Here is a 22,399-nt window from a genome sequence, read left to right on the forward strand (position 1 = left end):
TACCCCCTGATTTGATTGGACACAGCATCTGGATATAGCAATTGGCCATTGCCCAAAAAAGGGCAAGGGAAATCTAACATGAACCCATCTTTTTCAGACCCTTAGCATTTTCAATTAAATTCAATGAGTGAAATCATTTTGACATGTAAAAATGCACTGAATTCAAGGATTTTACATTTGAGGGTTCACACAGTGATTTTTTCCATTTCCACCGCTGCATACCGCCACCATGTTCACAGTGGTCAACTATTGCTATGAGGATTCAGACTGATCATGTGATCCTTCATGAGACATTATATTGAAACACAAAAGCTTAGTCTTGTTTGTAGAGATGAATTAGAAAATACTAGGGGTGTAACGATTCGTTTTAACAACGATTAGATTTGTATCACGATTCGTGGTTGTCGATACGATTCAAGGACGATATTGGTTCATTTAGAACGATACGATCCGAAACGATTCAGTGACTTGAAATCGATTCAGTAACCTTTTAGCCAAAAATTCAACCAGTGTGACTGAAATACATACCTGGATACTGGACAGTGCAGGTGAAGTTTCCTAGATTCCTGTTTCTTGTAAGGACCGCAATGGTGGCTTGATAATTTCTCGCTCGTCGGCTTCTCCTCTGTCGTCCGCCATGCTATGTTTTGTTGTCTTTGCGCCTTTGCGCTGCTGCTGGCGCGGGGTGATGACGTCACGGATAGGCAGACTGAATCGAGTAATGTTTAAAGCCTTTATCATTAAAAGTGCTAAGAAAAAACATCCATATAAAGTCTGACGTGCTTAAATCCAATGGGTTATTTCCTAGTATCGATACAATCGATTTATTACATTTTAAAACGATGTTAGATTGATATATGTTGTCCAAAAGGCCAACTCGCCGAGCACAGATCGATGTAGTTGGATCATAGGAATATAAATCGATACATCGATGTAGTAGATGGATCGTTACACCCCTAGAAAATACCCTTTGTGTTCACAGAGCTGCTCAAAGTGGCTTCAAATACAGAGTCTTGAAGATGTTACGGGCCAGTTACAAAAGGTCGTACAAGACAAATAACTAGTGGTCATACTGTGCCAAAGAGTTGGACTAACATAGACATCTGATAGGGCTCTTTCTGCATTGGGTTTCATGAGTGCTCAACGGGGGCACCACTCCATGTGGCAAGGAAAGTATGAGGACTTGTGAAAGAGAGATTGATGGACTTTGACAGCAAGTTACAAAGAGAGGAGATGAAGAATGAGAATGAGAGAGCAAGTAAGAGGAACAAGATAGAGAGAGAGGGTGTGTGGGGGAGGGACGAAGACAGAGAGAAATAGGAGGTACCAGTGTAAATGTAATGAGGTACCAGTGAGGAGAGGCGGTCACACACACACCCACACCCACATCCCAATCCACACTCACACTCGCTCAGTCAGTCAGTCAGTCAGTCAGTGAAGACAGATATGGCTAAGCAGAGCTGAACATTGACCATAGACTACTTGTCAGTCAACATCCTGACGTTGATCTTCCCTCATTCGGAGTGTCACTCCTTTCCTTCTCTTTTCTCATCATCGTTATGCACTTCAAGTGGGAAATAATCAAATCACCAGAACTCTGCTCCAATGACTCTAAAAGTGGACTCTATTCTTTTCTACTTGCCTAGGTCAGCCAGATGAACACATACAAACCAGCCCACAAAGCCAAGGTAGGTCCCTCACTCTGGAACCTTGGCATTTTGGGCATCTTATTCTGATGTCAACTTGTATCATTCCAAGCTTTCTTTGTTGAGGGCAAAAATGATTGGCTGGGAATAGTAATAACCTATAATAACTATGATGAATGCTAGATATTTTGTTATCGACATTTGTAATGTATTTATTTGTTTTAAATTATGTATTCATTATGGCTGTGGATTTTGATTAGAGTATTGGTCTAAGTTTGCAATTCACACAAAGAGTGATGCTTTGAGTTGATTGAAGGCAAGCTTATTTTATTAAGCCACTGACGCATGTGTGAATTTGACAAGACAGTTATTGAGTTGTAATTAACTGTGTTTACTATAGTAGCCTAGGCAATGCACAGAGAGTGGTCACTGTTATTGTGAAGAAGATTGTTGGTTCCAGTCTGTAATGTGAAACACATCCAGTGTAGCCAATGGATCTTAGGAAGTGAGAAGAAATATTGGAAGCATTTTTTTGTTGCTTATGAAATGAGCATGAGACGCGTCACAGGTTTATGAAACAACTTCTGTGGCCCAGCTAGAACACACAGTACCACACTGAAACGTTAACATCTAGGATGACATAAGAACACTGTCTCTTTTTAAATATCTCTTCTTGAACTCATTCGCTCAGCTCAACAGAGAGATTTCTCTGCTCTTGTTGGTTCTTTGAGCTTCTAGTTTGTGTAACCATTGTAATGCCAGAAAGTAAATCCTGTACTGTATGTGTATTCATAGCTGCTGGAAGTAATTTGGGGGTGGGGGTGCTGCGTTTTCTACGACAGGCAGGCTATGGGTGTATCATACATGTATATGACCGTAGTAAATGGGTTGGATGGGGAGATGTGTTGTGTAAAGAGGAGTGATAGAAGCAGACAAAAAGCCACATCAATGGAATTAGTCAATTTCCTGCACAAAGACTTCACAAGCTTAAAACCCCCTAAGGTCAATGTCCGTGCCTGCGTGGAAATCGAATTAGCATAAAAATACATCTGTCAGTTTAAGCTAGAGATATCTTTTTTTTTGCATTGGATGCGTCTCAATCCACCACATCCACCTATGTCGCACTTCCACATCTGCTGTGAAAGGTGACAGAGCTAGAACAGTGTTTATCAGACCATGAGACATCCCGAAAATCGGTCTGTAGCTTTCAAACGGTTTGGCCTCAAAAAGAAAGATGAGTCTCTCACAAACACGTAAATGTTGGTTGTTTTGCTCTAGGACACCCATAGGCCTCACAAGACTCGTCTGAAGGTCCCCCGGAAGTATACTGAACAAAAATATAAACGCAACATGGAACAATTTCAAAGATTTTACTGAGTTACAATTCATATAAGGAAATCTGTCAATTGAAATAAATTCCTTAGGCCCTAATCTATGGATTTCCCATTACTGGGAATACGGATATGCATCTGTTGGTCACAGATACCTTAAAAATAATTGGCCTCACAATGGGCCTCAGGATCTCGTCATGGTATCTCTGTGCATTCAAATTGCCATCGATAAAATGCAATTGTGTTCGCTGTCCGTAGCTTAGGCCTGCCCATACCATAACCCCACCGCCACCATGGGGCACTCTGTTCACAACGTTGACATCAGCAAACCGCTCGCTCACACAATGCCATACACGTGGTCTCCGGTTGTGAGACCGGTTGGACGTACTGCCAATTCTCTGGCAACAGCTCTGGTTGACAACTCCGTTGTGTCCTCCTCCCAGAGTGCGAAGAGCCTTGGCGTGACCCTGGACAACACCCTGTCGTTCTCCGCTAACATCAAGGCGGTGACCCGATCCTGTAGGTTCATGCTCTACAACATTCGGAGAGTACGACCCTGCCTTAAACAGGAAGCGGCACAGGTCCTAATCCAGGCACTTGTCATCTCCCGTCTGGATTACTGCAACTCGCTGTTGGCTGGGCTCCCTGCCTGTGCCATTAAACCCCTACAACTCATCCGGTATGCCGCAGCCCGTCTGGTGTTCAACCTTCCCAAGTTCTCTCACGTCACCCCGCTCCTCCGCACACTCCACTGGCTTCCAGTTGAAGCTCGCATCTGCTACAAGACCATGGTGCTTGCCTACAGAGCTGTGAGGGGAACGGCACCTCCGTACCTTCAGGCTCTGATCAGTCCCTACACCCAAACGAGGGCATTGCGTTCATCCACCTCTGGCCTGCTGGCCCCCCTACCTCTGCGGAAGCACAGTTCCCGCTCAGCCCAGTCAAAACTGTTCGCTGCTCTGGCACCCCAATGGTGGAACAAGCTCCCTCACGACGCCAGGACAGCGGAGTCACTCACCACCTTCCGGAGACACTTGAAACCCCACCTCTTTAAGGAATACCTGGAATAGGATAAAGTAATCCTTCTACCCCAACTTACCCCACCCCACCCCCCAAAAAAATAAATAAACATATTGTAAAGTGGTTATCCCACTGGCTATAAGGTGAATGCACCAATTTGTAAGTCGCTCTGGATAAGAGCGTCTGCTAAATGACGTAAATGTAAATGTAAATGTGGACATTCCTGCAGTCAGCATGCCAATTGCACGCTCCATCAAAACTTGAGATATCTGTGACATTGTGTTGTGTGACAAAACTGCATATTTTAGAGTGGGCTTTTATTGTCCCCAGCACAAGGCAAGGTGCACCTGTGTAATGATCATGCTGTTTAATCAGCTTCTTGATATGCCACATCTGTCAGGTCGATGGATTATCTAGGCAAATAAGAAATGCTCACTAACAGGGATGTAAACAAATTTGTCGACAAAAATTTGAGAGAAATAAGCTTTTTGTGTGTATGGAACATGTAAAGTGTATGGAAATATATATGGGATATTTTATTTCAGCTCATGAAACATGGGACCAACACTTTACATGTTGCATTTATATTTTTGTTCAGTTCATGTATGGAGACTGTAGCTCAGTTGGTAGAGCATGGCGCTTGCAACGCCAGGGTTGTGGGTTGTGGGTTCGTTTCCCACGGGGGGCCAGTATGAAAATGTATGCACTCACTAACTGTAAGTCGCTCTGGATAAGAGCGTCTGCTAAATGACTAAAAATGTAATGTAAAATGAGACTGTTTAGTGACAACAATAAGGGGTTAAATACACTATATATACAAAAGTATGTGGACATCACTTCAAATTAGTGGATTCGGCTATTTCAGCCACACCCGTTGCTGACAGGAGTATAAAATCGAGCACACAGGCATGAAATCTCCATAGACAAACATTGGCAGTAGAATGGCCTTACTGAAGAGCTCAGTGACTTTCAACGTGGCCCCATCATAGGATGCCACCTTTCCAACAAGTCAGTTCGTCAAATTTCTGCTGTTATTGTGAAGTGGAAAATTCTAGGCGCAACAATGGCTCAGCTGCGAAGTGGTAGGCCACACATGCTCATAGAACGGGACCGCCGAGTGCTGAAGCGCGTACCGCATAAAAATCATCTGTCCTCAGTTGCAACACTCACTACCGAGTTCCAAACTGCCTCTGGAAGCAACGTCAACACAATAACTGTTTGTCGGGAGCTTCATGAAATGGGTTTCCATGACTGAGCAGCCGCACACAAGCCTAAGATCACCATGCGCAATGCCAAGCGTCGGCTTGAGTGGTGTAAAGCTCGCCGTCATTAGACTCTGGAGCAGTGGAAAAGCGATCTCTGAAATGATGAATCGAGTTTCACCATCTGGCGGTCCTACGGACGTATCTGGGTTTGGTGGATGCCAGGAGAACGCTACCTGCCCGAATGCATAGTGCCAACTGTAAAGTTTGGTGGAGGAGGAATAATGGTCTGGAGCTGGTTTTCATGGTTTGGGCTAGGCCCCTTAGTTCCAGTGAATGGAACTTTTAATGCTACGGCATAAATTACATTCTAGACGATTCTGTGCTTCCAACTTTGTGGCAAGAGTTTGGGGAAGGCCCTTTCCCATTTCAGCATGACAATGTCCCCGTGTACAAATCGAGATCAGAAGAACTTGACTGGCCTGCACAGAGCCCTGACCTCAACCCCAACGAAAACCTTTGGGATGAATTGGAATGCCCAGGCCTAATCACCCAACAACAGTGGCCGACCTCACTAATGCTCTTGTGGCTGAATGGAAGCTAGTCCCCGCAGCGACCTCACTAATGCTCTTGTGGCTGAATGGAAGCAAGTCCCCGCAGCAATGTTCCAACATCTAGTGGAAAGCCTTCCCAGAAGAGTGGATGCTGTTATAGCAGCAAAGGGGGAACCAACTCCATATTATTGCCCATGATTTTGGAAAGAGATGTTCGACGAGCACAGATTCAACCACAAAGACCAGGGAGGTTTTCCAATGCCTCGCAAAGAAGGGCACCAATTGGCAGACATTGAATATCCCTTTGAGCATGGTGAAGTTATTAATTACACTTTGATTGGTGTATCAATACACCCAGTCACTACAAAGATACAGGCGTCCTTCCTAACTCAGTTGCTGGAGAGGAAGGAAACCGTTCAGGGATTTCCCCATGAGGCAAATGTTGACTTTAAAACAGTTACAGAGTTTAGTAATGGCTGTGATGGAACTGAGGATGGATCAACAACATTGTAGTTTCTCCACAATATTAACCTAAATGACAGAGCAAAAAGATAAAAATCCAATATGGATGGTGTTAAGACATAGATGGGAGGTGTTGAATGGAGCTGAAGGATGGGACTAATAACAGCTAACAACAACTAATAACAACAAGATAACTAATGTAAAGCATACTGTGTCCATAATAAGTATATAGGTTATAGGTTGAGAGCTTTTGTGAAAGAGCACAGTTAGAAAGATATGGCATATAGAAGCAAACCGGATGGACATCATGAAAATGATCGGAGAGGTTGAGGGTAGAGGAAGTTCAGGAGTAAAAACAAACAAAATAGAATTATTGTAAAATTGACTGTGTCCATAAAATGTATATAGTATTGTGATGTCACGAGAGGCTGTGTCCTGGAGGGACGTTACATCCCCCTGAGATGGCTGCAAACCCAAACAGCTATGGCTCCATCTGCTGGTATGGTCGGGAACTCCAACCCTCTATGGCCAATCTTCCCACGCAGCTGAAACCAATCAGGAGCTGATGAGCTGAAGGTTTGTTGAAGGGAAGAGACACGGTCTCCAAGCTGGGCTCTCTGGAGGACAAGAGTGCTGCACGTCCACTTCCATGAGGAATACAAGGATTTGGAGATACTTACCTTTGGGAAATACTCACCTTTGGATATATGCACCTGTGGAAATACGTGTGGGACATTTGGAAGGACGTTTTGCTGGGTTGGCCACTAGCTGCAACGTGGAAGACAGTAAGACTGGGGAAAAGTTATTTGAGCGAGGGAGAGTTATGATTTTGGATGTGGAAGAGACATCCCTGAACTGTTAACCCTTAAGAGCCACCAGAGAACAGAATTGTGTTATACTTTCGTTAGTTTCCCAAGACCTTTAATAAAATCCTTGTTTTGGTTGAACCTGGTCTCCTTGCACTACTTGAGCAATCCCGCTGAAAGCTGTGTAGCCTCTCGTGACATCACAGATGGTGGAGAATACAGGCACGCTCAGCGTTAATAGTGCATGTCAGAGGAGGATACCGAAGGTTTGATCACCCAGTTTTCCAAGTTGGCCGTAGGCTCCCCGCCCGACTGAAATGGAGGACATATTGAAAGCCCTTGTTGCTGGCCAGCAAGCCCAGATGCAAGCAAACGTGGCTCTCTTGGAGGAGCAAAAGAAAGCCAACCTTCTGAAGGCAGAGGAATTGCAGTTGCAGAGACAGAGGGTGGTCCAAAATACCCGCCCAATAAAGGCAAGTGACTTTATATCTAAGATGGGAGCTACCGATGACATTGAGGCATACCTGCATGCATTTGAGGCCACGGCCACTAGGGAAGCCTGGCCCAAGCAACAGTGGGTTGGTCTGTTAGCCCCCTTTCTAACCGGGGAATCGCTGAATGCTGTCCGGGACCTGGGCCCTGACCAGGTTACTGACTATGATGCCCTGAAGTCTGAGATCCTCAGCAGATATGGACTCACAAAGTTTGGTATGGCCCAGCGCTTTCACAGCTGGACCTTCCAACCAGACCAACCTCCTCGGGCGCAGATGCATGAACTTGTCCGAATCGCAAGGAAATGGCTTGATCCGCAGAGGAATCCAGCAGCGGCGGTGGTGGAGGCCGTTGTGGTGGATCGTTACCTACGCGCCCTGCCTTATGAGGCAAAACGGTTCATCAGTCAACAGGCCTTGACCACGGCTGATCTGACCGTGGAGGCTGTGGAAAAGTACCAGGCCACAGCGGAGATGCTGAATGCTTCCCGAAAAGACCCCAGGAGTGCGGCCCCACCACAAATGGGAAGAACCCGTCCAAAGGACCCCAAGGTCTCGAACCCAGCCACGTCAGGACTTATCCCGGCTCCAGGGGGAGCCAGAAACCAGACGGGTCCAAGAAGAGTACACCAGGAGGGGGGAAACTCGACAGTGTTACCGGTGTGGGGAGATGGGACATATCTCCTGGCAGTGTGGGAAACCAGCCGATGAACCTATGCCCACTGCGGAGTCCTCCAGCTCAGCACCCACACACCGTTTTGCCTCGCTCTTGGGAGTCGTAGATGGCGGCCCAGATCGACCCCCACCTGCCCGGTAACTGTGAATCACCATGATGTGGAGGCCTTACTGGATTCTGGTAGCCGGGCCACCCTGGTGCGTAAGGATTTGGTGGGCCCAACGTGTCTGACCCCCGGGGAAAGTCCTCCCAGTTTCCTGTGTCCATGGGGACACCAGAGAATACCCCATTACTGAACTTACAATGACCAGCACACGGGGAACCATACACACGACGGCGGGGGTGGTTGATTCCCTCCCCGTCCCTGTCCTAATTGGACGAGACTGCCCAGCCTTTTACCCACTCTGGAGAGAGTCTCAGGAGAGGATAACCCGAGTACCTCGGAAACGGAGAGACAAGACTCATCCTGGGAAGGCTCCGGTGCAATCCTCCGAGTTACTCACTCCCGCCCGGGCTCTGATAGGGATGGCAGGTGGCCAGACCGACACAGAGACGGAGCTACAGAATCTGGACAAAGAACTGTCTGGTCTGAAGGGGACCGCTGAGAGGTATCGTTTGTTAAAGCAACAGTTAGACATGAAGACAGAAGAGTTAGATATCCTCCAGGCTAAACTCCAACAGAGCTCCTTCCCTAAGCAACAGGAGGAGCTGGAGAGGCTGCGCAGGACCATCGAGGAGTGTGAGGAGACCCTGCGCAGTAGTAAGGAGGTCCAGAAGAAGGCAGAGGAGAAGTACAAGGTGTTGGAGAACAAGATGAAGAATGCGGAGGCAGAGAGAGAGAAGGAACTGAAAGCTGCTCAACAGAAGCTAAACTCTGCTAAAACCAAGGCTGATGCGTTCAGTAAGAAACTCAAGGAGAGACAACAGGAGGCTGAGTCCCTGGTCCTAGAGTTGGAGGAGTTGAAGAGAGAGCAGTCTGGCAAGCACCACGGCAATGCGGACGCCCTCTCCCGGCGTGATGCCTTCTTCGCTGCCTTTACCCGACGAGGACGTCGGTCCCGAGGAGGGGGATGTGTGATGTCACGAGAGGCTGTGTCCTGGAGGGACGTTACATCCCCTGAGATGGCTGCAAACCCAAACAGCTATGGCTCCATCTGCTGGTATGGTCGGGAACTCCAACCCTCTATGGCCAATCTTCCCACGCAGCTGAAACCAATCAGGAGCTGATGAGCTGAAGGTTTGTTGAAGGGAAGAGACACGGTCTCCAAGCTGGGCTCTCTGGAGGACAAGAGTGCTGCACGTCCACTTCCATGAGGAATACAAGGATTTGGAGATACTTACCTTTGGGAAATACTCACCTTTGGATATATGCACCTGTGGAAATACGTGTGGGACATTTGGAAGGACGTTTTGCTGGGTTGGCCACTAGCTGCAACGTGGAAGACAGTAAGACTGGGGAAAAGTTATTTGAGCGAGGGAGAGTTATGATTTTGGATGTGGAAGAGACATCCCTGAACTGTTAACCCTTAAGAGCCACCAGAGAACAGAATTGTGTTATACTTTCGTTAGTTTCCCAAGACCTTTAATAAAATCCTTGTTTTGGTTGAACCTGGTCTCCTTGCACTACTTGAGCAATCCCGCTGAAAGCTGTGTAGCCTCTCGTGACATCACAGTATGTATAAGCTGGAAGTAGAGGCCTAAGCATTGTTTTTCACTAGTTTACTCCAATTAGGGAAGGGGTGGTGGGGTTGGAAAGTAATAAAGAGAAATATATATTTGTTATATATGTATTTAAATATGTATTTATATGTATATATGTATATATGTATATGTATATATATATATATATATATATATATATATATATATATATATATATATATATATATATATTTGCGAGAGAAAAAACATATGGGGGATTGGATGTGATGCAGACAATTACATTGATGGAAGCTACAATCTATCTGCACTATTAAAGATGATCTACCCCCATTTAAAATAAGAAGAAAAGAGACACATTCACCTTTCAGCAGGACAGTAACCTAAAACACAAGGCCAAATGTAGACTGGAGTTGCTTACCAAGATTACATTGAATGTTCCTAAGTGGCCTAGTTACAGTTTTACTTAAATTGGCTTGAAAATCTGTAGCAAGACTTGAAAATGGCTGTCTAACAATGATCAACAACCAACTTGACAGAGCTTGAATAATTGTTTGAAGAATAATGTGCAAATATTGTACAATCCAGGTGTGCAAAGCTCTTAGAGCTCTTAGAGCATACTTATGTAAATGAGACATTTCTGTATTTCATTTTCAATACATTTGCAAAAATGTGTAAAAACATGTTTTAATTTGGTCAGTATGGGGTATATTGTGTAGATGGGTGAGAGAAAAAAAATATATGTAATCCATTTTGAATTCAGGCTGTAACACAACATGTGGAATAGGTCAAGGGGTATGAATACTTTCTGAAGGCACAGTACTTAGAAATGCCTCATGAGCTTATTTTAACTGTTGTACCCCATCAGAATCCAAAATGTAATCTTGTTTTAAATTGTTTGTAAACAAAATAAATGTAAACAAACACTGTATAGCCTCAAAACGTGGTTAAATCTATAATTTTGATATCATGGATGGTCATTCCTTGCATCCATAACTCTGTCTATGAATTTGAGAGTGATTCAATTTCTCCAGCCCCATCCCTCAGCCTTTTATTGTTAACAGATGCTTTTTATTTTTTCAACTGCTGATTGGCCCTTTACATTTCTGAATCTGGTCAAAATGATGTTATTTGTATGCATGGCAAGTAAATACATTATTCCATATTAAAGGAAGCTACTAATAGAATTATCTTTTTATAAGTGTTTGATATGAGGCTGTTTTCTCAGAAAGGCAATTCCAAGTCTTGGAATTGCTCTCTTCAGGAAACAGCTTCAAGCTGTAGTAATAAGATTATTTAATTATTCCATGAAAAAATGTAGATTACATTATTCCATTTGATTTTTTTCATGAAAAATACATAACTCATTCATTTTAAAGCTGTCATTGTGACAAAAAATCTCTATATGTACTTTTTTCAAAAAAAGTCCTGTTTTATACAGTGGTTCACAAATGGTCTTCATATTAAACAAATAACTACTGTACTCGTATTGTTGGGATATTGGAAGCAGGGTGTTTACATGAGTTGAGTTAATTGAATCAGCGACTCTTTCAAAATACTTGGCTTCAAACTCAACATCTTCAGTGCTATTGGAGTGTTTCATTAGAACAACACCCACCATGTACAATATCAATCATGTTAAACAAGACGTAGTGAGAGGGTCCTACTTTAAGGACGCAGAAGGAGGGACATTGTTGGATGCAGTACTGTTGTTTTTGGCCTCCACGGTGCTAGCTAATGTGTACATTAAGATATTATTCACATTATGATTTTTTTCTGTTCTGTTTCAAAGATGGGATGAATGTGACCAGTGCCTGATGTCTGAGTATGTCTTGAAATGAAGTGCTCTCTGGTGTATGGGTAGGGTCATGTCGGAATCTATGGAGGCAACATCTTCTGCTGAACACATGTTATTTCATTATTATTTTTTATTTTTTTATTATGACATTAATCTAAATAACATTTTATACTGTTGTGAAACACATCAACCTTCATCGATTACATATGCCGTATTTGCTGTGAAAGAAAGGAAAAGACATCTGGTCATGATTTTGGAGAGAATAACCATAAAGTACAGATGTCGTATCGTAATTTGATCATCCTGTTGTTGCAGGAAACGCAAACTTGTATAGCCACAGGAAGTGTGTGTGTGTGTGGGGGGGGTGCTGAGGAATGTTACTCCAACATACTACAGATGGCTATGTTGGAGTAAAGGCCCAGTGCACTACTTTGGGAAAATATATTTTCAGCACCCCATCTTCCCGCGGCTATGAACTTGTAGCATGTAGTGTATTCAAGGTTTTAAAAGGCTTCTAAAGTTTGCAATTTCCACTTTAACATTTCAGACTTGATAACCCTAATGATAATTGTATCAACCCCTATAAAAACATTTCCATTAATTCTAATCCACACAACAAATCAGATTTCCTGTTGCTGCAAGATTATTGTCCTGTTGTGTGAAACTGTGTGTGTGTGTGTGTGTGTGTGTGTGTGTGCGTGTGTGTGTGTATTTGTTAAAGATTACATCTTTAATAATATTCACTTCAATCAAGTGGAACCAAATAATTCATTTTCACTGCTGCAAGAATTTAATCTCTCACTCTCTCTTTTTTTGATGTGATGATATATCATATAATGTTAGCAGTTCACTTTTCCAGATGTTTATAACCAGTTTTCTGCAAGAGTATGGGAATTGGCAGCAGAGACACTGTAATACTTTCCAATCACTTTCACTATGACCTTTACAAGATTGCTGTCATCAAAAACTCTAAGTGTTCTCAAATAAACAGGATACAATGTGATTTGAAATGAAACTAGCGTGATTTTATTGACTATCAAATTTGAAGACATATCCAAAAATGTGTCATACCCCATGTGACCTAGAATTGTATTAACTTAATATGTAATTTAGTTATCAAGTGTGGATAAAAGGCACCATTGTACCTACAATTTTGGAACTCATTATTGAACATTATTGAGCCCGATTCATGGCTTTGCTCTTCTTTATGGGAACATATGGTTCAGTGTGAACAACAAAACTTTGACTTGTACATCCCTGAGCAGTAGTAGTAGTGGAAATATAAGTTATTGTTGTAGTACTATGTAGAATAGTAGTAGTATAATGTAGTAGTAGTAGTGGTAATAGTTATGTAATAATAATGTTCTGTCCATTGCAGGCTAGGCATTTGTGCTTCGTCCTCCTCCTGTGCATCCCTTTGGCATGGGCTGGCGTCCCTGGTCCGTGTCAGCACTCTGTGACAAAGGGTCACCTCCTCAACCTCAATCGCCTGGTGAGGACACCTCATACCACACTAAATCATACAGTAATATCAACAAACAAAAAATCTACTTGAGATATAGTTGCTTACAATCACTCAAACTGTCATATAAGTCATGCCTGAATGTATTGATGTTAATGAAAGGTTTCCTCCCAAGTTAGTAAATGTATTATCCAAATTTAGGATTTTTCCTTCTATGACCCACAAACATAACTAATGAGAACAATATGTGGCAGATGTGAATTCTCTATGGCGGCATGACTACCCTCACTATCATCCTGGAGAATCATGGATAAAATAAATAAAATAAATAAATAAAAAATAAATAATAAAATACCCAATTCCACGCTTCTGTTTTACATTTCACTGTTTGTATCTTTGTTTGCCACGCAGATTGACAATCAGTTGGAGAATGGCTGTTCAATAACCTACGTATTCACTGAGCTCCAGAGTTTGGTGAGTATTTCCTTCCTACTACACTCCAATTACATCTTTCACAACAAAATGAATTTGATGTGTGCAGATAAAGGATGTTATACCAAAGATTTGCACAACATCACAACCAGTCACTGTCAAGATAGTCTTGTTCTTTCAAGATGTGCCAGGCTGGCATACTGATTCAAACGAATGCTCTCACTTCTGACATTACAGATCCAAGTTCATCACATCTCTTGCTCCGTCCAGCCTTTACGCAAAAATCTAATTATATTTAGAAGAAGAAACATAATCCCATGAAAGAGACGGGTTGTTTATCCCCTGGAAGGGAAATGTTTTGAAAATACCTCTGAACTGTGCCAAGTTACATGAGATAGATAAAGAGAGGGAGCTGTGTGGCAGTATGGAGTCAGGATCCCCGCCCCCAGTTTAACTTGTCACCTATCAGGAAATGGTTTATGGGTTAACCGTTTACTGCAGTGGGCTAAATCAGAGTCACACAGTGTTTCTTGGTAGTCTTAAACAAAAGTATACACCTCACACACATGGTTATGGGCTTAAAAAATAAGACCCCTGTACGGATGTTGGATCACCACCTCAAGCTGAATCTCGGCAAGACAGAGCTGCTCTTCCTCCCTGGGAAGGACTGCCCGCTCCATGATCTCACCATCACGGTTGACAACGCCATTGTGTCCTCCTCCCAGAGTGCAAAGAGCCTTGGCATGACCCTGGACAACACCCTGTCGTTCTCTGCTAACATCAAAGCGTTGACCCGATCCTGCAGGTTCATGCTCTACAACATTCGTAGAGTACGACCCTACCTTACACAGAAAGCGGCACAGGTCCTAATCCAGGCACTTGTCATCTCCCGTCTGGATTACTGCAACTCGCTGTTGGCTGGGCTCCCTGCCTGTGCCATTAAACGCCTACAACTTATCCAGAACGCAGCAGCCTGTCTGGTGTTCGACCTTCCCAAGTTCTCTCATGTCACCCCGCTCCTCCGCACACTCCACTGGCTTCCAGTTGAGGCTCGCATCTACTACAAGACCATGGTGCTTGCCTACGGAGCTGTGAGGGGAACGGCACCTCCTTACCTTCAGGCTCTGATCAGACCCTATACCCAAACGAGGGCACTACGTTCATCCACCTCTGGCCTGCTATCTCCCCTACCTCTACAGAAGCACAGTTCCCGCTCAGCCCAGTCAAAGCTATTTGCTGCTCTGGCACCCCAATGGTGGAACAAGCTCCCCCACGACAGCGGAGTCACTGACCACCTTCCGGAGACACTTGAAACCCTACCTCTTTAAGGAATACCTGGAATAGTATAAAGTAATCCTTCTACCCCGCACCCCCCCATAAAAAAAAAGAAAAAAAAGAAGTGGTTGTCCCACTTGCTATCATAAGTTGAATGCACCAATTTGTAAGTCGCTCTGGATAAGAGCGTCTGCTAAATGATGTAAATGTAAATGTACCATGTCAGATATAGAGTTGAAATGTATTCAATTTTTTGTTTGCATCCCAATATTACACTTTATATACATCTGTCACGATCGTCGTAGGAGAGAGTAGACCAAGGCGCAGCGTGTGAAATGAACATGACTTTATTTTAATCTGAACACGAAAACAATAAACAACGATCATGAAGTCCTCAGTAACAAAGACCTACACGGAACAAAAACCCACAACCCCAAGGTGAAAACACACAGTTTAAATATGGCTCCCAATCAGAGATAACGAGCCGACAGCTGACACTCGTTACCTCCGATTGGGAGTCATCGACCAAACATAGAAAACGACAACCTAGACACCAAACATAGCACAAAAACACATAGACTGCACACACCCTGGCTCAACATAATGAGTCCCAGAACCAGGGTGTGACAGTACCCCCCCCTAAAGGCGCGGACTGCGACCGCGCCTCAAAACCCCCAAACAGGGGAGGGCTGGGCGGGCATACCTCCTCGGTGGCGGTTCTGGCTCCGGCCTAGACCACCACCCCACCATAGTCACTACCCGCTTACGTAGCCTATTCCAACTGACCACCCTCCACCTTAACCCCACTAGATTAAGGGCCAGCACCGGACTAAGGGGCAGCACCAGGATAAGGAGCAGCACCAGGATAAGGAGCAGCACCAGGATAAGGGGCAGCACCGGACTAAGGGGCAGCACCAGGCTAAGGGGCAGCACCAGGCTAAGGGGCAGCACCGGACTAAAGGGCAGCACCGGACTGAATGGCAAATCCTGGCTGGCTGAAGGCTCTGGCTGATCCTGTCTGGCGGAAGGCTCTGGCTGATCCTGTCTGGCGGAAGGCTCTAGCGGCTCCTGTCTGGCGGAAGGCTTTAGCGGCTCCGGTCTGGCGGACGGCTCTGAAGGCTCATGGCAGACGGGCGGCTTATGCAGCGCTTGGCAGACGGACAGTTCAGACGGCGTTGGGCAGACAGGCAGTTCAGGCCCCGTTGGGCAGACGGCAGACTCTGGCCGTCTGAGGCGCACTATAGGCCTGGTGCGTGGTGCCGGAACTGGTGGTCCCGTGCTGAGGACACGCATCTCAGGGCTAGTGCGGGGAGAAGGAACAGGCCGGACCGGGCTGGCGACGCGCACCGTAGACTTGGTGCGGGTGGCAGGAACAGGCCGGACCGGGCTGGCGACGCGCACCGTCAGTTTGGTGCGAGTGGCAGGAACAGGCCAGGTCGGGCTGGCGACGCGCACCGTAGACTTGGTGCGGGTGGCAGGAACAGGTCGGGTCGGGCTGGCGACGCGCACCGTAGACTTGGTGCGGGTGGCAGGAACAGGCCGGACCGGGCTGGCGACGCGCACCGTATCCCTGGTGCGAGTGGCCGGAACAGGCCGGGTCGGGCTGGCGACGCACACCGTGGGCTTGGTGCGTGGAGCAGGAACAGGCCGGGCAGGGCTGTCGACGCACACCGTATCCTTGGTGCGTGGAGCAGGAACAGGCCGGGCAGGGCTGTCGACGCACACCGTATCCTTGGTGCGTGAGCAGGAACAGGCCGGGCAGGGCTGTCGACGCACACCGTATCCTTGGTGCGTGGAGCAGGAACAGGCCGGGCAGGGCTGTCGACGCACACCGTATCCTTGGTGCGTGGAGCAGGAACAGGCCGGGCTGGGCTGGCGACGCACACCGTAGGTTCTGTGCGTGGAGCAGGAACAGGCCCGGGCTGGGCTGGCGACGCACACCGTGGGCTTGATGCGTGAGTAGGAACAGGCGGTCCGTACTGGGAACACACACCACTGGCTTTAACTGGGGATCAGGAACGGGCCGGACCGGACTGGTAACACATCAGTCTCTCACGCCGTGCCGCAACAACTTCCCTTCCTCTACTCGCCAATGGCTCCCGTAATCCGATAGCCTTCTCTCCACGTCTCCCTGTGGCAGCCTCCTGCTGCCCAGCCGCCCAGCCATGTGCCCCCCAAAAACTTTTTTGGGGGTTGCCTCTCGTCCTTCCAACGATGATGGCCCTGCTGACGCCGTTGCTCTCTCTCTCGCCAGGGCCTTGATCTTCCCCCAAGGTCCCTTGCCCCCGGGCATGTCCTCCCAGGACCACGATTTGCCCACCTGGGCCATCGCCAGCCTCTCGATCTCCTTACCAGGCGCTTCCTCCCATGTCCAGCTGTCTTGCTCCTGGACACGCTGCTTGGTCCTTCTATGGTGGGTTTTTCTGTCACGATCGTCGTAGGAGAGAGTAGACCAAGGCGCAGCGTGTGAAATGAACATGACTTTATTTTAATCTGAACACGAAAACAATAAACAACGATCATGAAGTCCTCAGTAACAAAGACCTACACGGAACAAAAACCCACAACCCCAAGGTGAAAACACACAGTTTAAATATGGCTCCCAATCAGAGATAACGAGCCGACAGCTGACACTCGTTACCTCCGATTGGGAGTCATCGACCAAACATAGAAAACGACAACCTAGACACCAAACATAGCACAAAAACACATAGACTGCACACACCCTGGCTCAACATAATGAGTCCCAGAACCAGGGTGTGACAACATCACAAAACTGTTTGACATAGAAACAATGGATTTTCGGCAGGTTTTTTGAAATAATGTTGATTAATTACGACATTATGAAAAATATTGTTAACATTCCACCCATTCGGCCACTAAGTCATTTGACTGTAAGAAAGGGCTACCAAGGTCTCTGAAATGGTGAAGGTCTGTTTAAAGGTTGTGCCATATACTACCACGAGGACCTGTTGGTAGGTAGCTAACTTTTTCTGCACCTCCATTTCAGTCTAGTGATACAGGAAGCAAAATCATTGTCACTAAGAGGAAACGACTATCTGTTGAGTCATGAGTGACTTTCCAGGTCTGCTTTGGAAAGGAAGTTCAAACTCAATGGAAATCTGTGTTTAAAAAATGCAGTGACGATAGGTTTCTTTTTCCTTTGAACCACAGAGTGAAGTATGTTATGTGAAAGCAGCCTTTCCACAAATCCTGGAGCTTCTGAACACAAACTTCAATTATGTCATGAAGTCAGACAACGGGCGTTATGTCAAAGCCCTGAAGAAGGTCATATACAACCTTTACTCCCAAAACTGTATACCTGAAATCAACGAGGAGATTGAGGTGAGTACTACCTACTTATGATCTTTGCTACTCTAGTCTGGGAATAGGCTTAGGTAAATCTCTTCCAAAGGTCTGTTGGATTGTGCCAGACAGCATAAATTACTTCTCGGAAGTAAACAAAGTGAAACAGTGCTTGGGAGGTTGGTACATGCAGTGCAGCCTTATTAAATTGGACCATTTGAAAAGGCATAGTAGTATGCAGTGATGTTAAAAATGTTTCTCTTAAATTACAATAGGACATGGTAACTCTAAACACATTGTTTTATTACAATATGGCTCCTTAGATATATATTATGTTCTCGAAACATGTTAAGCTGTTCAGTGGTCATGATGGTTAAATAGATCAATTAGATAAAGTAAGGATAAAATACAATCAATCAATCAATCAATCCAGCTTCCTCAGACCTCAAATAAACTCAATTTACAGAGAGTACAGAGGAACAGTCACCAATATTCAATTTAGCATTGAATTCTTTCTTTAAGGATATTGTGACCCCAGATATGGCAGGGTTAATAGAATATGTTTTACAGTACGGAAAAAATGTTATCTGTATTAATAATAATAATAAATAATAATATGCCAATTAGTAGACGCTTTTATCCAAAGCGACTTACAGTCATGCGTGCATAAATGTTTGTGTATGGGTGGTCCGGATCGAACCCACTACCTTGGCGTTCAGCGCGTGCTCTACCAGCTGAGCTACAGAGGGCCACATTAAGTTGGCTTGGGGAGGTGGTCCTCTGTAGCTCAGCTGGTAGAGCTACGTGCTTGTAACCCAGGGTAGTGGGTTTGATCCCAGGACCACCCACACACAAAAATGTATGCACGCATGACTGTAAGTCGCTTTGGATAAAAGCGTCTGCTAAATGGCACTGTTATTATGTATGTATTATATTAAAGTAGCAGGCCCAGGAGACAGCAATGCACAGCAGTCACCGTCCATAACCCTGCACACTTCAGAATGCCAGTAAGTCTGGGCAAATCATCTTCTGTCTATATTAGATCAGTGTTAAATTAAGGTCAGACATGAGACTGGTGCCCCGGTATGTCTCTTGGTACCCTGTGATGCTGGTATCAGACAATGGTTTCTCTTCAGGCGACCCCTGTCTCTTAAGGGAACGCTTGTCCAACATCTACACTGTGAAGTTTGGGCTAGCTAAATGTGTCTGTTTTGTGAATGGCTGTAGTCTTATCCAGTATCAAATATTAAAATAACCCCTATATGAAACAAATTACTTGACTCAATCAGAGTGATTGATTGTATAATTTCTCAGCTGATTTTCCTCAAACAAAATATAATTTTTTACCATTTTTACCTTTACTTTCCGCAAAGTAATTTGTCACGAAACCCTTTCAAACTTTTAAATACTGAAGACTTAAGCCAAGGTGGCCAATAGCCAATGAAGTGGCGTTGGAAATAGACACTTTCATTTTGTTTCTAATATATAATTATCTAGAATAGCCTTCTCCTCTTGCAACTCCCTTCACAGGGATCTGAATTTTCATTACTGGAGTTGATCAAACATTCATTAGGCATGAGGCATTAACTGAGTGCTATTGAAAACAACTTTAAAGTATTTCAGGATGTTTTGAATTGTTAGTAGAGAATGAATGTGACCCATCCCATCTCCTCTCTCTCTCTCCTCTCATCTCTGTCACAGGACAACCCAGTGAAGTTTGTGAGGGTGCACAGCACCTTGCCCAGAGAGGCTCTGAGGAAGGCCCGCGGGGTCATTGAGATGTACATGACCCTGATGACCAAGAGCAACGGGCCCATCAACTGGAACTGTGAGGAAGAGTATGCTGAGGATTACCCAGAATCCGCCACTGCCCTCCCCACCCCAACCACAGGTAGAGTGAGATTAATGATACTATCCATTAATATCTATTCTAAGACAGTTGAAGTCATTTTGTAGTGTTTTACTGGGGGTTTCAGTCTCCCATGACTACCAAAGACTTCATTGATTGTTATTGCTGTTTGTCCCCCGTATTGGAACCTTTTATGAGCATAGGCTGGAAGGATCATCTTTCATTTGGAAGTGTTGGCTTGCACGTTATGAGGAAAATATAATATTATAGCCCATATAAAAACCAGTCAAGCCCTAAATTACCAACAAAAAATCTGGGAAACACACACCTAAACAATGCTTCCTTTTCAAAAGCCAGCAAAGCTCCCAGCAATGATTTAGAGATTTTGTGTACGTGTTTACTTTGTTTAGGAACAAAACATTTTTGCCACACATGATTACTCCAAGCTGTTTTCAGACTGATCTCCTAGACCTATTTACCATAATCATGACCATGTTAGGGGACAGTTCAAGGTGTCCCCCCAGAAAATGCACCCCCCTCCCCAACATAAAAAACATTTTCACATGACCTTCCCCTTGTACTGAAATACAATTGCACATATAATTAACTTAAAATAATGTTTACCACCACAAATAACAATAACTGTAATGTTTATAAACATGGACATCAACTTTTCCACTTCAGCATGCTTTTGTTGCACAGTCGATGACACGCAGGGCTACGGGCCAGAAGGTTGAGGGTCCGCTGACCACCACGGACGAGCTCACTCTCCCTGCCTGTTTCATTACACTACAGTCAGAGCTGGCTGCAGACAATGATCAGCTTGGGGGAAATCAGATTTTCACAACTTTCATGCCATATTTATAAATGAATAAAATATATATACAACAAATTTTTCCACTAACATGTTTCTGTGCCAATGCACCACTCAACCAATAAACAAAGCATACCGACTTTGCGCACTTACGATATCATGGTTTGCGTTTTCAACATCACAATAAATAGACTGTCAATCGCACAAAGAGGAAATACATCCTTACCTACCTTGAAGGCCTACCCAGTATTGAAGGCTTGGCCCGACAATCTCCAAATATCATTAAACTTTTGTGTTTTTTTACAGATGTCTCTTTCCATTCAACAAATGGCCGCTTCACAGTTTGGATTGATTGATTTTATTTGTCAGTTAAAAAAATATACATATATGCACACAGTACATGCTGCTTACAATGCTCAACCTCCAGATGAGTATGAGGGGGGAGTGTCACGGTTTCGGCCGAGGCGGCCCCTCCTCCTTGTTCGGGCAGGTTTCGGCGGTCGTCGTCTCCGGAGTACTAGCTGCCACCGTTCTATGTTTCATGTTTGATTGGTTTTGTCTGTTTGTCACACCTGTTTTGTATTATGTCTCATTAAGCACCCTATTTAGTTCCTTGTTGTGAGTTTAGGTGTTGTGTGTAATTGTTCCCGTTGTCGTGTTGCTGCGCTACCCGTTTCGGTGCGCTATTTGTAGCTTACCTCCTTGTTTCTTTAGGAGAGGATTACGCACATGTTTAGTGCGCCCGTTTGTTTACGCCTGTGTGCGCTTTTTCTCCGCCTCCGGGCTGTTTTGGATTATATTTGTGTGATCTACTAAAAGTCTCTGTTGACTTAACTTCTGCGTCCTGCTGATTCCACACCACACCTACCTACAGCAACACCTGACAGGGAGTTTAAGTACAAGTCTTACAATCTTGTTTTGGATAGTCTGTAGCTTATTCTTTAGATCACGTGTCAAACATAAGGCCTGTTGGCCGAATCCGGCCCATGACACATTTCTATCTGGCCGCCCAATGATTTGGGTTGTCAATTCAATTAGGCCCGCTTCCACACAGCCCACGGCGCGCTGCACTACAAGTCTCAGCAAGCACTGCCAACATGTTGCACGCCAAATGAAATTGCCAAACACACACACACAACCCTCTCCTCCAAGACCCATAGTTGCAGGAAGTAGTGAAGTGCTGAGGTGCGCAGCACTTTTTTCCCACCTTTTTTGTTTTTAAGCGACTTTGAACTACCAAAAAAAAAAAAAACACTTCAGGTGTTGTTCAAATGACCCATGGGAGTGTTTTTTCAACACCCTCAGTATTAAGCAGCAACACCTTTCAGTGTTGAGGATCATCTCTAGAGAATGCATCCTGTAGATGAATTGACACCAGGAAGTGCTAAATATTCACACTAGGAAATAACCATTGTTTGTCTGGTTCTCTCCCACTCATAAATCAAGCCTGCAAGTTGTAGGTGACTTAAATTCCTATAAGAGTAGTGACTCTGCTTTGTTTCATTTATTTAGGCAAAGTGAAAACAGTGCATCACAGACATATTAAAATGAAATATGTGCATCACAGGCAAATCAGAATTATATCCGTTCATCACGGCGCGCCAGAATGAAATCAG

At 44.8% G+C, this 22,399-nt stretch overlaps 1 protein-coding gene across 1 annotated transcript; it reads left to right on the plus strand.

Annotated features, from left to right (window-relative positions):
• The first annotated feature begins 1,406 nt into the window (after positions 1 to 1,406).
• Positions 1,407 to 21,269, plus strand: LOC123492085 (macrophage colony-stimulating factor 1-like). Its single transcript, XM_045224044.1, has 6 exons — positions 1,407 to 1,688; positions 13,024 to 13,137; positions 13,519 to 13,581; positions 17,989 to 18,159; positions 19,822 to 20,011; positions 21,090 to 21,269. Exons 1-6 carry the CDS (start codon positions 1,656 to 1,658, stop codon positions 21,137 to 21,139), a joined length of 621 nt encoding a protein of 206 aa, XP_045079979.1. The 5' UTR covers positions 1,407 to 1,655; the 3' UTR covers positions 21,140 to 21,269.
• Positions 21,270 to 22,399: the final 1,130 nt, after the last annotated feature.

Source organism: Coregonus clupeaformis, chromosome 12 (genome assembly GCF_020615455.1).
Source record: "Coregonus clupeaformis isolate EN_2021a chromosome 12, ASM2061545v1, whole genome shotgun sequence".
Lineage (NCBI taxonomy): Eukaryota > Metazoa > Chordata > Actinopteri > Salmoniformes > Salmonidae > Coregonus > Coregonus clupeaformis.